Source organism: Carcharhinus amblyrhynchos, chromosome 22, assembly GCF_965287045.1.
Source record: "Carcharhinus amblyrhynchos chromosome 22, sCarAmb.v2.hapA, whole genome shotgun sequence".
NCBI lineage: Eukaryota > Metazoa > Chordata > Chondrichthyes > Carcharhiniformes > Carcharhinidae > Carcharhinus > Carcharhinus amblyrhynchos.
In genome coordinates this window covers 46,813,861-46,826,567 of record NC_137345.1, presented here as the reverse complement: position 1 = coordinate 46,826,567, position 12,707 = coordinate 46,813,861, and the positions used below count along the sequence as shown (strand labels likewise).

Genomic DNA, 12,707 nt, shown 5'->3' with positions numbered 1-12,707 from the left:
CAGCGAGGACAAAGGTTGAAAGTATCAGAAAACAGCCTTAAACATGGAAAGTCCAATGTACTGAGTAGTCCCATCCTTCCGTGGAAGCAGATCAGGACAAGACGCTGTGAGACGTCTCACTTCTAACATTATTCTCATTTAACATTCTTCCTTGCCTTCCGATTGTGCACAATGTCTGTAAAAGTCTAGTCCTGACTTCATTGTAAATGATCATGTGGTTTGTGTAAGGCACACTCTCCAACCACAACGAAATGCACAACATTTAATCTGGTATCTCTTGCAGGGTTTGACATCTCAAAGCAGCATATTTCAGACTGTGTCACTAAGCCACAATTTGTTGGCCTATTGATAAGCAAGACTAATTTAAATATATTAGCATGGTCCATATGATACCAGCAGCACCCATGACAGCGACTGAATGTATGTAACATGCGGCACAGCGGCACAGTGGTTAGCACTACTGCCTCACGGCTGCAGGGACCTGGCTTTGATTCCATGCTCAGGTCATTGTCTGTGTGGAGTTTGCATGTTCTCCCCGTGTCTGCGTGGGTTTCCTCCGGGCGCTCCGGTTTCCTCCCACTAGGAACTCCCTTCCTAGGTTGATTGACCATGCTAAAGTGATCCTTAGTGTCCCGGGAGTGTGCAGGGGTTAGAGGGATAGTGGGATAAATGTGTGGGGTGATGGGGATAGGGCCTTGGTAGGATTGTGGTCGCTGCATTCTCAATGGGCCAAATGGCCACCTCCTGCACTGTCAGGGTTCCTATGATTTCTGTGAAAAAGCAAAGTGCGAAATCCAAAAATAAGAGCAGAAAATGCTGGAAGCTCTCAGCAGGACTGGCAGCAGCTGTGGAGAGAGAAATAGAGTTAACCTTTCAGGTCCATGAAGTGTTAAAGTAAAGTGTTGCGCAATGCTTGTCAGGTCTCTGAGCTTGAAGGAATCTCATAAAACCTCAGAACCTCATTGTGCTGCACCCATTAGGCCCAAAGGGTTGGGCAATGGTACTGAACCAGTAGGGTAGGGTTGGGTCAGTGCAATAACAGCAGGAATCAGGAATGTTGGCTGTGTGAGGTTTATTTCAGCTTAGCTGAATCCAGAAACAAAAATGCCAGCAAAACATAGAGAACAAAACCCAGTCTTAAAAGTTGAAGAAGTTTATTTATTAGTACCACAAGTAAGGCTTACATTGACACTGCAATGAAGTTACTGTGAAATTCCCCTAGTTGCCACACTCTGGCGCCTGTTTAAGTCAATACACCTAATCAGCATGTCTTTCAGACTGTGGAGCACACAAAGGAAACCCACGCAGACATGGGGAGAACATGCAAACTCTGCACAGACAGTGAGGCAAGTTGGGAATCGAACCCAGGTCCTGTGAGGCAGCAGTGCTAACCACTGTGCCACTGTCCCTTTGGTCAAGGGACAAGTTAAAGTTTACTTATTAGTGTCACAAATAGGCTTATATTAATACTGCAATGAAGTTACTGTGAAAATCCCCTAGTCACCACACTCTGGCGCCTGTTTGGGTACACTGAGGGAGAATTTAGCATGGCCAACACACCTAACCAGCACATCTTTTGGACCGGAGGAGGAAACCGGAGCACCTGAAGGAAACCCCCGCAGACACAGGGAGAACGTGCAAATTTCAGTGACTCAAGCAGGAATCAAACCCAGATCCCTGGCACTGTGAGGCAGCTGTGCCAGCGTGCTGCCCCACCTCCCCCTTCCACCCAGTGATGGTAATATAGCTGTGGGGGGTTTTAGCTGCTGCACACACTGCATGGTGGCATGTCTGCCCATCACTGGGATAGTACCAATACACTGACAATGGGCCTTCACACCCTGAACTGAATTCCAGTGGAGGCTGCATGATTCTGGTACACCACATTGGGCTTAATTACTCACCCTTCGCCCTTCCAAACTGCCATAGCGAGAGCAGAAGATTCCTTCCTACATATGGATCATCGACTCACCAAGACTGAAGTTATTGCAATGTGCCAGAAATTATCCAGTATCCTTACAGAGAACTGGAGTGACGAGTGAACATGATGCTGATTTCAATGAGCAGCCGTGTTAAGCACTGACAGACCTCTTCAATGTTTGTGACGGAATCATTATAATGTAATCTGAGCACCTTCTCACTTAAACCTTTTGCCAAGGAACACTGAGCTATCATCATAAAGACATTGTCAGCTAATGGAACTGTAATTTGCTGCTACTTTCGATTACTTCTGTTTATTTCAAACTTCAAAAACCTTTCATAGCAGGGCACGAGGGTGTTTGAATGTTCAGATGTGAGCAACTAAACAGTAAACCTCAATAAAAGAACATCTAATTTTGCTGCCTCTTTTAGCCAGACAGTCATGGAATGTTTACAGTGCAGACGGAGGCCATTCAGCCCATCGAGTCTGCACCAACAACAATCCCACCCAGGCCCTATCCCCGTAACCCCAAGTATTTACCCTGCCAATTCCCCCTGACACTTGGGGGCAATTAAGCACGGCCAATCAATCTAACCTGCACATCTTTTGGACTGTGGGAGGAAACTGGAGCTCCTGGAGGAAACCCACGCAGACACGGGGAGAATGTGCAGACTCCACACAGACAGTAACCCAAGCCAGGAAGCGAACCCGGGGCCCTGGCACTGTGAGGGGCAGTGCTAACCACTGTGCCACCCTAAATATTGCCAAAACAATGAACATATTAAAATTTTAGTTATATTTATGAGGTTGCGTTTCATGTTTTTTTCACTTGGGTCGGTTACAACAAGAACATCTTTTAAAAAAACACCCTGGAAAGGTCATCAACAATGGACACAAGTGATTGGTTTAAAATATGTCCAAGATTCACTTTATCGATCAGTTATAAATTGATGCTGTATTCATTGTAAACAGGAACAACATTTAGCAGTCCTGCTAAATACACTGAACTCACATAGACCAGTAATGGGCTTGTATTATTTAACACATCTACTGGAATGGGTTCCAACCAAAGGATTTGAGTTTTCCACTGACGTACAGACTTACGTACATTATTTAGTTTGATGCTTTCATTCATGGAAAATCAAGAAATGTTACTTTATCCTAAAATGGGAAGGATCATGCTGCTTAACGCTAGAATGACAAACAGTTCACAAGGACCAGGCCATTCAGCCCTTCAAACCTGTCCTGGCATTTGACAAGATGATTTTTTTTTGTTTTTACTCCAATTCAATTCAATCAAGTCCAATTCAGAGTCCCAGCAAGTTGGGACATTCCCGATCCGAGCGGACAGACAGGGCTCTCACCTCCTGTCCTGGGCCTGATCTACATGATCCAAGCTGATTGGAGTAGGTGTAGCTCCTCCTCCAAAGCCTGATCTCATTTGCATCTTAGCTGAAAGGCCAAGACGCTGCTTTTAAAAATTGCTTCAAATGAAGCTAAAATATAACCTGCTGACTTTAACCAGGCCAAGACTATAGACTATATTTGACAAGATGATGCTTGATCTGACTGGAGCCTCAGGTCCACTTTCCCGCCTGCACCTTCCCTCCCTTGTTGACCAAAAGCCCACTTTTAACTCAGCCTTTAATATATTCAATGACCCAAGCTCCACTGCTCCCTGGGGAAGAGAATTCCACAGACTAATGACCCTCTAAGGAAAAGAAATGTCACCTCATCCCAGTCTTAAATGGGAGAACCTTATTTTTAAACGATATCCCTAAGTTTTAGACGCCTCCATAAGAGGGATCATCATCTCAGTATCCACCCTGTCAGGCCCCCTCAGAATCTTATGTTTCATCAGATCACACCACCCCCCAATCCCTTTAAACTCCAAATGGCACAGGGCCAACCTCAACATTTCCTCATATGATAACACTTTCATGCCAGCAATCAATCACAAGAACTTTCTCTGAACCGTTCCAAGTATAATTACATCCTTTCTTAAATAAGGAGATCAAAACAGCACACAGTGCTCCAGGAGCAGTCTCACTCAGAGCCTATACGTATTGTAGCAATACATTCCAACTTTTACACCCAATTCCTCTTGCAATAAATGCCAACATTCCATTTGCCTTCCTAATCACTTGCTCTCCCTGCAAAGCTAAGGACACACAAATCCCCTCTGTACTCAAATCTTTCTCCATTTCAATAACATACTGCTTCTCTATCCTTCCTGCCAATGTACACAAGTTAATTTTCTCACATCATACTTCAGTTGCCAAATCTTTACCCACCTTTGTGGACTCTAAGTCCTCTTCACAACTTACTTTTTTTTATTTATCCTTGTGTTTTTGGCAAATTTAGCCACCATACAATTCAGTCCATTCATCCAAATCATGGATATAGATTGTCCAAGCCCCAGTACTGATCCCTGTGGCATTCCATTAATTACAGCATCCTGGAAATGAGCCGCTTATCCCAATCCCAGTTTCCTGTTAGCTAGCCAATCCTCTATCTACGCTTTTTTGTTACCTCGACATCATTCTTTTGTGTAGTAACCTCTATTGTGGCACCTTGTTGAATGCCTTTTGGAAATTCAAATACACCACATCTACAGGTTCCCCTTTATCCACCATGCTTGAAATCTAATAAATTGGTCAAACATAATTTCCCTTTCAAAAAACACGCCGACTCTGCCTGACTATCCTTTGATTTTCTAAATACCCTGCTCTGATCTCCTTAATGACAGACTTAGTGATTTTCCTTAATGATTTTCTCCATGATAGATGTTTGGCTAACTGGCCTACAGTTTCCTTTCTATCTCCCTCTTTTCTTAAATGGAAGTGTTACAACTATGAATGTCCAATGGAACTTACCCAGAATCTATGGAACTTTGGAAGATCTCAGCACTATTTCTTTTAAGACTCTAGGATGCCAGTGATTGGGTCCAGGGGTTTGTCAACTTTTAGTTGTAATCATTTTCCCAGTACTTTTTCCCTTCCTCTTACCTTTTGGTTTTCAGCTATCGGGATTTTCTTTTGTCAATCCACAGTGAAGACAAATGGAAGAGACCTGTTCAACGCTGTCTGTGATTCCCTTGTTTCCCAATCTTCATTCCCCAAGTCTCATCCTCCACTGGACCAAGGCTCACTAACGTTCTGTTATTCTTTTCCTTCTTCAATAGTTGTAGAGAAACTTACTACCTGTTTTCATATTTCCAGCTAGCTCATGTTCTAATTTCTCCCTCATTATTTCCTGGTTATTCTCTGCTGCTTTCTGAAATCTGTCCAATCCTCTGATCTACCAATTACCTTCACAGTATTTTCTTTCCATACGACCATAAGATGTAGGAGCAGAAGGCAGCCAAAAAGCCTATCAAATCTGCTCTGCCATTTAATGAGATCTGGTATTTGACATCAACCCCAATTTCCTTTTTTTCCTCAATGGAATATATCTTTGCTGATAGTTAGAAAGTATCCCCTTAAATGTTTGCCATTGTTTTTCTACTGTCATTTTAACCTATTTTTTTCAGTTCACTTTAGCTTCATAACCTTGCAATTCTGTATACTTAAATTTGGTTTAGCTCAGTTGGTTGGACAGCTGGTTTGTGTTGCAGAACGATGCCAACAGCATGGGTTCAATCCCTATACTGGAGGAGGTTATTTATGATAGGCTCACTTTCTCAACCTTACTCCTTGCCTGAGATATGATCCAGTCAGCTCCTCCTCAAAGTACAGCCTATGGTCAACTGGGACTATGGCAATTTTACCTTTTATTTAAATTTGAGATGCAACTGAATGTGAAATTCTATCATGTTATGATCACTGTTATCCAGAGAGTCCTTTGCTATGAGCTCATTAATCAATCCTGTTTCAATACACATTACCAGGTCTCGAGTAACCTGCTCTCTGACTTGGTTGTCGTTTATTCATTTGTAGGACTATGTGTCGCTGGCTGGCCAGCATTTATTGCCCATCCCTAGTTACCATTGAACTGAGTGGCTTGCTTGGTCATTGCAGAGGGCAGTTGAGAGTCAACCACATTGCTGCGGCTCTGGAGTCAGATGCAGATCAAACTAAGTAAGGACGGCAGATTTCCTTCCCTAAAGGGCATTAGTGAAACAGATGGGTTTTCCGACAATCAACAATGGTTTCATGGCCATCAGTAGGTTCTTAATCCCAGGTATTTTTTATTGAATTCAAATTCCATGACCTGCCATAGCAGGCTTTGGACCCAGGTCCCCAGAACATCGGGTGAATTTCTGGATTAATAGTCTAGCTATAATACCACTAGGCCATCGCCTCTCCTTGGTTCTAGAACAAGCTCTAAGAAATTCTCCTGAATACAATCAATGAACTCATCCTCCAAGCTACCTTTGCTAATCTGATTCATCCAATCCAGAACTACCTATGATTATTGCATTATCTTTCTTGCAAGTCCTCTATTATTTATTCCCATGTCCCAAAGTGTAGCTAACTGGCAGGGGAGTCCATCAACTCCCACAAGTAACTTACTTTTATCTTTGCTATTCCTTAATCTCTACTCAAACCAATGGTACATCCTGATCTTCTGAACTAAGATCCTCAGTACTGTTCCCATGTCTTCCAGTTCAATATGCACAGAAATCCCAGCATCCAACAAACACAAATCAAGGGCTAATTTTTTAATTAGTCCATGAGGATGAAATGCTGACTGGGCCAGCATTTATTGCCCATCCCTGAGAGCAGTTGAGAGTCAACCACTTTGCTGTGACTCTGGAGTCACATGTAGGCCAGACCGGGTAAGAACGGCAGATTTCCTTCCCTGAAGGGCATTAGTGAATCAAATTTTTTTTAATGACAATCGCTAATAGCTTCATGATCATGATTAAACTCTTAAGTATGAATTCAAATATTACCAATCTGCCACGGTGGGATTCGAACCCATGGGTTACCCTGTCTAAGCCACAGATTCAAGTAAAATGCGCCTTTTCTGCCCTTAGTCAGAATATCCACAATTAACCCATCAAAGTAAGACAGCATTCCGTTACCCTGGGTCCCTGGATTACCAATCCAGCAACAATATCACTACATCACTGCACCCCACCACCCCCCCCCCACCCCAATCAAATTAGAAACAAGAAGGAACGCAATGTAAAATAAGCCAAATGGCACTAATATTCTACCAGGTTGTACAGGGAAATAGGATCCATCGCGCACTACATCAAATTCTCTCTCGGTCTGAACGAGGGCAGATCTGCTCCAACAGGAGTGAGGAGTTCACCCAATCAATACTAGGGAGCAAAGCAAGTTCCTCCTGCCACTGTCACTCTCATCAACGTAGAAGTGTTAGTGGACAAAAACAAAATTATCCCCACGCCCAAAAATCAAGGTTAAAAAGCAGTGGCCCCGTCCACAGCATTTAATCAAGGAAATACATTCCTCTGAAACCAACTCAACTGTAAATAATTCTGACAAAATTCTCACCTCGTCAGGAACCATCACTAGTGGATACTTGTCCTCGGAGAGAAAGTTGAAAAGGCACCATAACCTGAAGGCGTCATGGTCAGACAGTGTGCAGTTTCCATTCTTGTCGTGTTTGTAGTTCTTCTTAGCAGACAGAGTCCAACACAGCTCATCAAAGTTTTCTTTGACAAAGGCACCTTCCTCAACCTAAGGGAGACAGATATTCAGCATCTACTTTTAGTCACTGTAACCAGGCACACAATTTGAAAGCACATTTCCTTTCACACGATTATCACAACAGGAAAAGTCAGCCCCCTCAATAAAGTGTCTAAGCCATAGGTTCAAGTAAAATACGCCTTTCCTGTCCTTGGTCAGAACATCCACGATTAACCCGTCAACGTAAGACAGCATTCCATTACCAGCTGATTTTATATCTGAAATACATTGTTTTTGTTTGGATTACTTTTCCACAATATTGAGACATCCCGGCTAAATCAGAATGGCGAGTACAAATCAGTCACATTTTGCAAGCCTGCTTCTAGTTTCTTGACTCCACGACGGGTCATTTGAACAAATTTCAGAAAGGGATTCCTCAATTACTTCTCAGAGCCAAAACTTCTGCTTTTCTTGCCCTATTTCATTCTGAAAAGCCCTGCCAACCACGTATCTGTGCCGTCACTATCTTCATCTCCATTACACTGCCCAACGCTTATCAACACTGTAATGACTTTAATCAGGTAACTGAGGTTGGCCTGGTGAACTCCCCAAACTGATGGGCCAATCAGGGAATCTCTTGCGTTATAGTTAACCGAAGTATCAGTTCCTCTGGGGCTCTGAGTGTAGATTGCTCACTGAAAACTCTCTGCCAGCGGTTGTCAGATTTGTAAATAAAGGGATTTTGGTGAAGGAACTCTGACTTCGAGGACCTATTGCAAATACTTCCCTCGAAACCTGACTATTCCAGGACATTCCTGGCTGGCCTCATAACCTTCGTCCTCCATGACCTCCCTAAGGTCACACAAAACTCTGCTGTGTCCTAAAAAAATCCCATTCACCCTCATCTCCATGCGCATTGGCTCCCAGTTATTCTTAGTTTGAAATCCCTCCATAATCCCATTTCTCTCCATCTCTGTAAGCTCTTCCAGCCTTGCAACCCTACTCCAGTTCTGGCCTTGCCCCAGCCTTGGTGGTTATACCTTCTGCTGCTAAGGCCCATAGTTCTGGAATTCCCTCCTTAAAAGTCTCTGCTTCTCTATCTCTCTTCCCTCCTTTAAAACCTCTCTCTTTGTCCAAGCGTTTGGTCATTTATCCTAATAGCTTCCTACGAGGCTGAATGTCAAACGCTGTTTGATAATACTCCTGTCAGGGTTAAGACATCATCGCTATCCATTATATTTAGGAAAGTGATGGTCGGAAGAGGAACGTGCAGATTCTGCATTCCCCACACGCGCTGCAGTTAGGGCCTCACTCCGAGTCGGTACGCTGACTGAGTGGAGGCCTAATGGCCTTCACAAAAAGGTACGCGAGCTGAATTTTTAGTAAGATGTTGGGAAACTGGCCCATTTACTGAAGACAGAATAAGAAGTGTCTTTGACAATTGCCTCCCCAGGAATCAGGTGCCAGAGCTTCTTGCAAGCTGGGCCTGGCAGATGCCAGAGATGTGCCCAAAATGGCACTCGGTTCACATGGCTGATGAAGGTGTCCTCTTATGGGCATCGCCAAGTCCAGTGGGGTCAGTACTGGAGGTCTCCTTCAGCATTACAACCTGAGAAACCTCAGGGCTCTGTTACTTTGTGCTGTGTTACTCTGTTACAGGGCTCTGTTACTCTGTGTTGTGTTACTCTGTTACTCTGTGCTTCCCATAAAGCTCTGTTCCTGAAGCAGCCAATATGATGTGGGTATGCCGGCGTTGGACTGGCGTAAACACAGTAAAAAGTCTGACAACACCAGGTTTTAGTCCAACCTATTTATTTGATAATATACTCACAAGCTTTCGGGGTTAGCCCCTTCGTCAGGTGAATGGAGAGTTCTGGCCTCAGACAGAGCATATACAGCACAGACAGTTTAGAGATTACTGATTAGAATGCGAATCCTTACACCTAACCTGCTGTTCAAGACCTGAAGTGGCTGATAATGTGAGTGGAAGGAGCACTGATCACAGTTTAAAGAGATGTGTATTGTCTCCAGACAGTACAGTAAGTGAGGTTTTGCAAACCCAGGCAAGTTACGGGGGTTACAGATAGTGCGACATGAACCCAAGATCCCTGTTGAGACCGTCCTCATGTGTGCGGAACTTGGCTATCAGTCTCTATTCAGCGACTCTGCGCTGTCGTGTGTCGTGAAGGCCGCCTTGGAGAATGCTCATTCAGCCTCTGACCTTCGGGTAAGCATTCTCCAAGGCGGCCTTCACGACTCACAACAGCGCAGAGTCGCTGAACAGAGACTGAAAGCCAAGTTCCGCACACATGAGGACGGTCTCAACAGGGATCTTGGGTTCATGTCGCACTATCTGTAACCCCCGTGACTTGCCTGGGTTTGCAAAACCTCACTTACTGTACTGTCTGGAGACAATACACATCTCTTTAAACTGTGATCAGTGCTCCTTCCACTCACATTATCAGCCACTTCAGGTCTTGAACAGCAGGTTAGGTGTAAGGATTCGCATTTTAATCAGTAATCTCTAAACTGTCTGTGCTTTATATGCTCTGTCTGAGGCCAGAGCTCTCCATTCACCTGACGAAGGGGCTAACCCCGAAAGCTTGTGAGTATATTATCAAATAAATAGGTTGGACTAAAACCTGGTGCAGCCAACATGGACAGGCAATGTGGTAGCTATGGTAATGCTAACTCAAACTGCGGCTGAAATATGGTGACATAACATGCTCAGGATAAGTATCTCAGAAACACCCATTGGGGTCACCTTAACTTTCAGTGAAGTTGTAACACGGATAATATTGAATTAGCCACCTATTGTACGCCATGTTTTTCCCTTCCATTGAAGCCATCTCACCATCTACCCTATCATTTCCTTTTAATAATTTTCAATGATATTTAATCAAATCACCCCTTAACTTTCAATGTTTCAGGGAATAGAATCCAACTTTGTGTAAATTCACCTCTTAATTTAAGTCTTGAGGTATCATTCTGGTAATTTTAAGCTGCCCTCCTCCCAAGACCAATGCGCCTTTCCTACAGTGTGGTATTGAGGGTAGCACAGTGGTTAGCACTGATGCTTCACAGCTCCAGGGACCTGGGTTCGATTCCCCGCTCGGCTCACTGTCTGTGTGGAGTTTGCACATTCTCCCCGTGTCTGCGTGGGTTTCCTCTGGGTGCTCTGGTTTCCTCCCACAGTCCAAAGATGTGCAGATTAGGTTGATTGGCCATGCTAAATTGGCCCTTAGTGTCCCGAGAGGCGTGAGTTAGAGGGATTAGTGGGTAAAATATGTAGGGATATGGGGGTAGGGCCTGGGTGGGATTGTGGTCGGTGCAGACTCGATGGGCTGAATGGCCTCTTTCTGTACTGTAGGGTTTCTACGATTTCTATGTTTCTATGAACTTAACTTTACAGGTATGGTCTCACAACAGCTTTGTATAGATGGAGCATTGTTGCTACCCCTCGTATTCTGGTAACTCTAGATATAAAAGCTAGTTGGTCATTAATCTTTTTTACGATTTTTTTTGTATCTGTTCACGATATTTTAATAACTAATGTACAAAGACCATAAAGGTGAGCCACTGCTTCTAGATTTGCAATGTTTTAATGATAAATATATTCACCCTTCTAGTTGCAAAGTCTCTGATCTTATACTTTCCTCACAAGAGGGCGGGAAAGTGGAACTGAGCAGCGACAGATCAGCCATGATCTTATTGAATGGTGGGGCAGGCTCGAAGGGCTGGATGGCCTACTCCTGCTCCTATTTCTTATGTTCTTATGTTCTTATGTTCTAAGTCACACACACCTGCCACAGCTCATTCGTTTCATTTCCACACTGAATAAATTATTGAAATATCTTTTTAAATGATTCTTTCGTGGGATTATGAGCGTTCGGTAAAAGGGGAGGTAGTGGAGCAGATACGATAGTGACTTTTAAAGGGCGTCTTGACAAATGTATGAATAGGACGGGAATAGAGGGATATGGTCCCCGGAAGGGAGGGGTTTTAGTTCAGTCGGGCAGCATGGTTAGTGCAGACTTGGAGGGCCGAAGGGCCTGTTCTTCTGCTGTAATTTTCTTTGTTTTTATTGCTCAACCCTATTTGCCCTCAAAACAAATGGCTTACTTGGCAATTTCCTACAGCAGTTAAAAGTTAACAACGCTGCTGTGAGTCTGGAGTCAAAGTAGGCCAGACCGGGTGAGGATGGCAGATTTCCCTCCCTCAAAAACAATATTGAACCGAAAGGGTTTTTATGACAAATGGATGATAGTTTTATGGTCACTAACACCAAAATTAGCTTTGAACTTCAGATTTACAAATTAAAACTAAATTGCACCAGCTGCCACGATGGGATTCGAATGCAGGTCCCTGAAATCATAAGAACATAAGAAATAAGAACATAAGAAATAGGAGCAGGAGTAGGCCATCTAGCCCTTCGAGCCTGCCCCGCCATTCAATAAGATCATGGCTGATCTGTCGTGGCTCAGTTCCACATTCCCGCCCTCTCCCCATAACCCTTAATCCCCTTGCCTATCAAAAACCCATCAACCCGCGTCTTAAAAATATTTAGCGAGGCAGCCTCCACCACTTCAACGGGCAGAGAATTCCAGAGATTCACCACCCTTTGAGTGAAGAAGTTCCTCCTCAGCTCCGTTCTAAACCGCCTCCCCTTTATCTTGAGGCTGTGCCCCCTAGTCCTACTGTCTTTTTTGAGCGGGAAGAGTCTCTCCACCTCTATCCTATCCATCCCATTCATCATCTTATACGTCTCAATGAGATATCCCCTCATTCTTCTAAACTCTAACGAGTACAAGCCTAGTTTATTCAGCCTCTCCTCATAGCTCAATCCCCTCAACTCCGGTATCAGCCTAGTAAACCTCCTCTGCACTCCCTCCAGGGCCAAAATATCCTTGCGCAGGTGCGGCGCCCAAAACTGCACACAGTACTCCAGCTGCGGCCTCACCAATGCCCTATACAGCTGCAGCAAGACCTCCCTACTTTTATATTCAATCCCCCTCGCTATGAAGGCCAGCATCCCATTCGCCTTCCTGACCACCTGCAAGCTGGGTTTTTGCGACTCATGCACAAGGACCCCGAGGTCCCTCTGCACCGTCGCCTTCTGCAGTTTTTCGCCACGTAAGTAATAGTCCTTCCTACCATTCTTCCTACCAAAGTGGACCACCTCACAC

General features: G+C 44.2%; 1 protein-coding gene across 1 annotated transcript in view; it reads right to left on the bottom strand.

Moving 5' to 3' along the window:
- LOC145357118 (differentially expressed in FDCP 6 homolog) overlaps positions 1-12,707 on the bottom strand; it is a 156,605-nt gene that overhangs the window by 61,039 nt on the left and 82,859 nt on the right. The window contains exon 3 of the mRNA XM_080210267.1: positions 7,387-7,572. Within this exon, the coding sequence (XP_080066393.1) occupies positions 7,387-7,572 (186 nt within the window). The remainder of the gene's footprint in view (positions 1-7,386; positions 7,573-12,707) is intronic.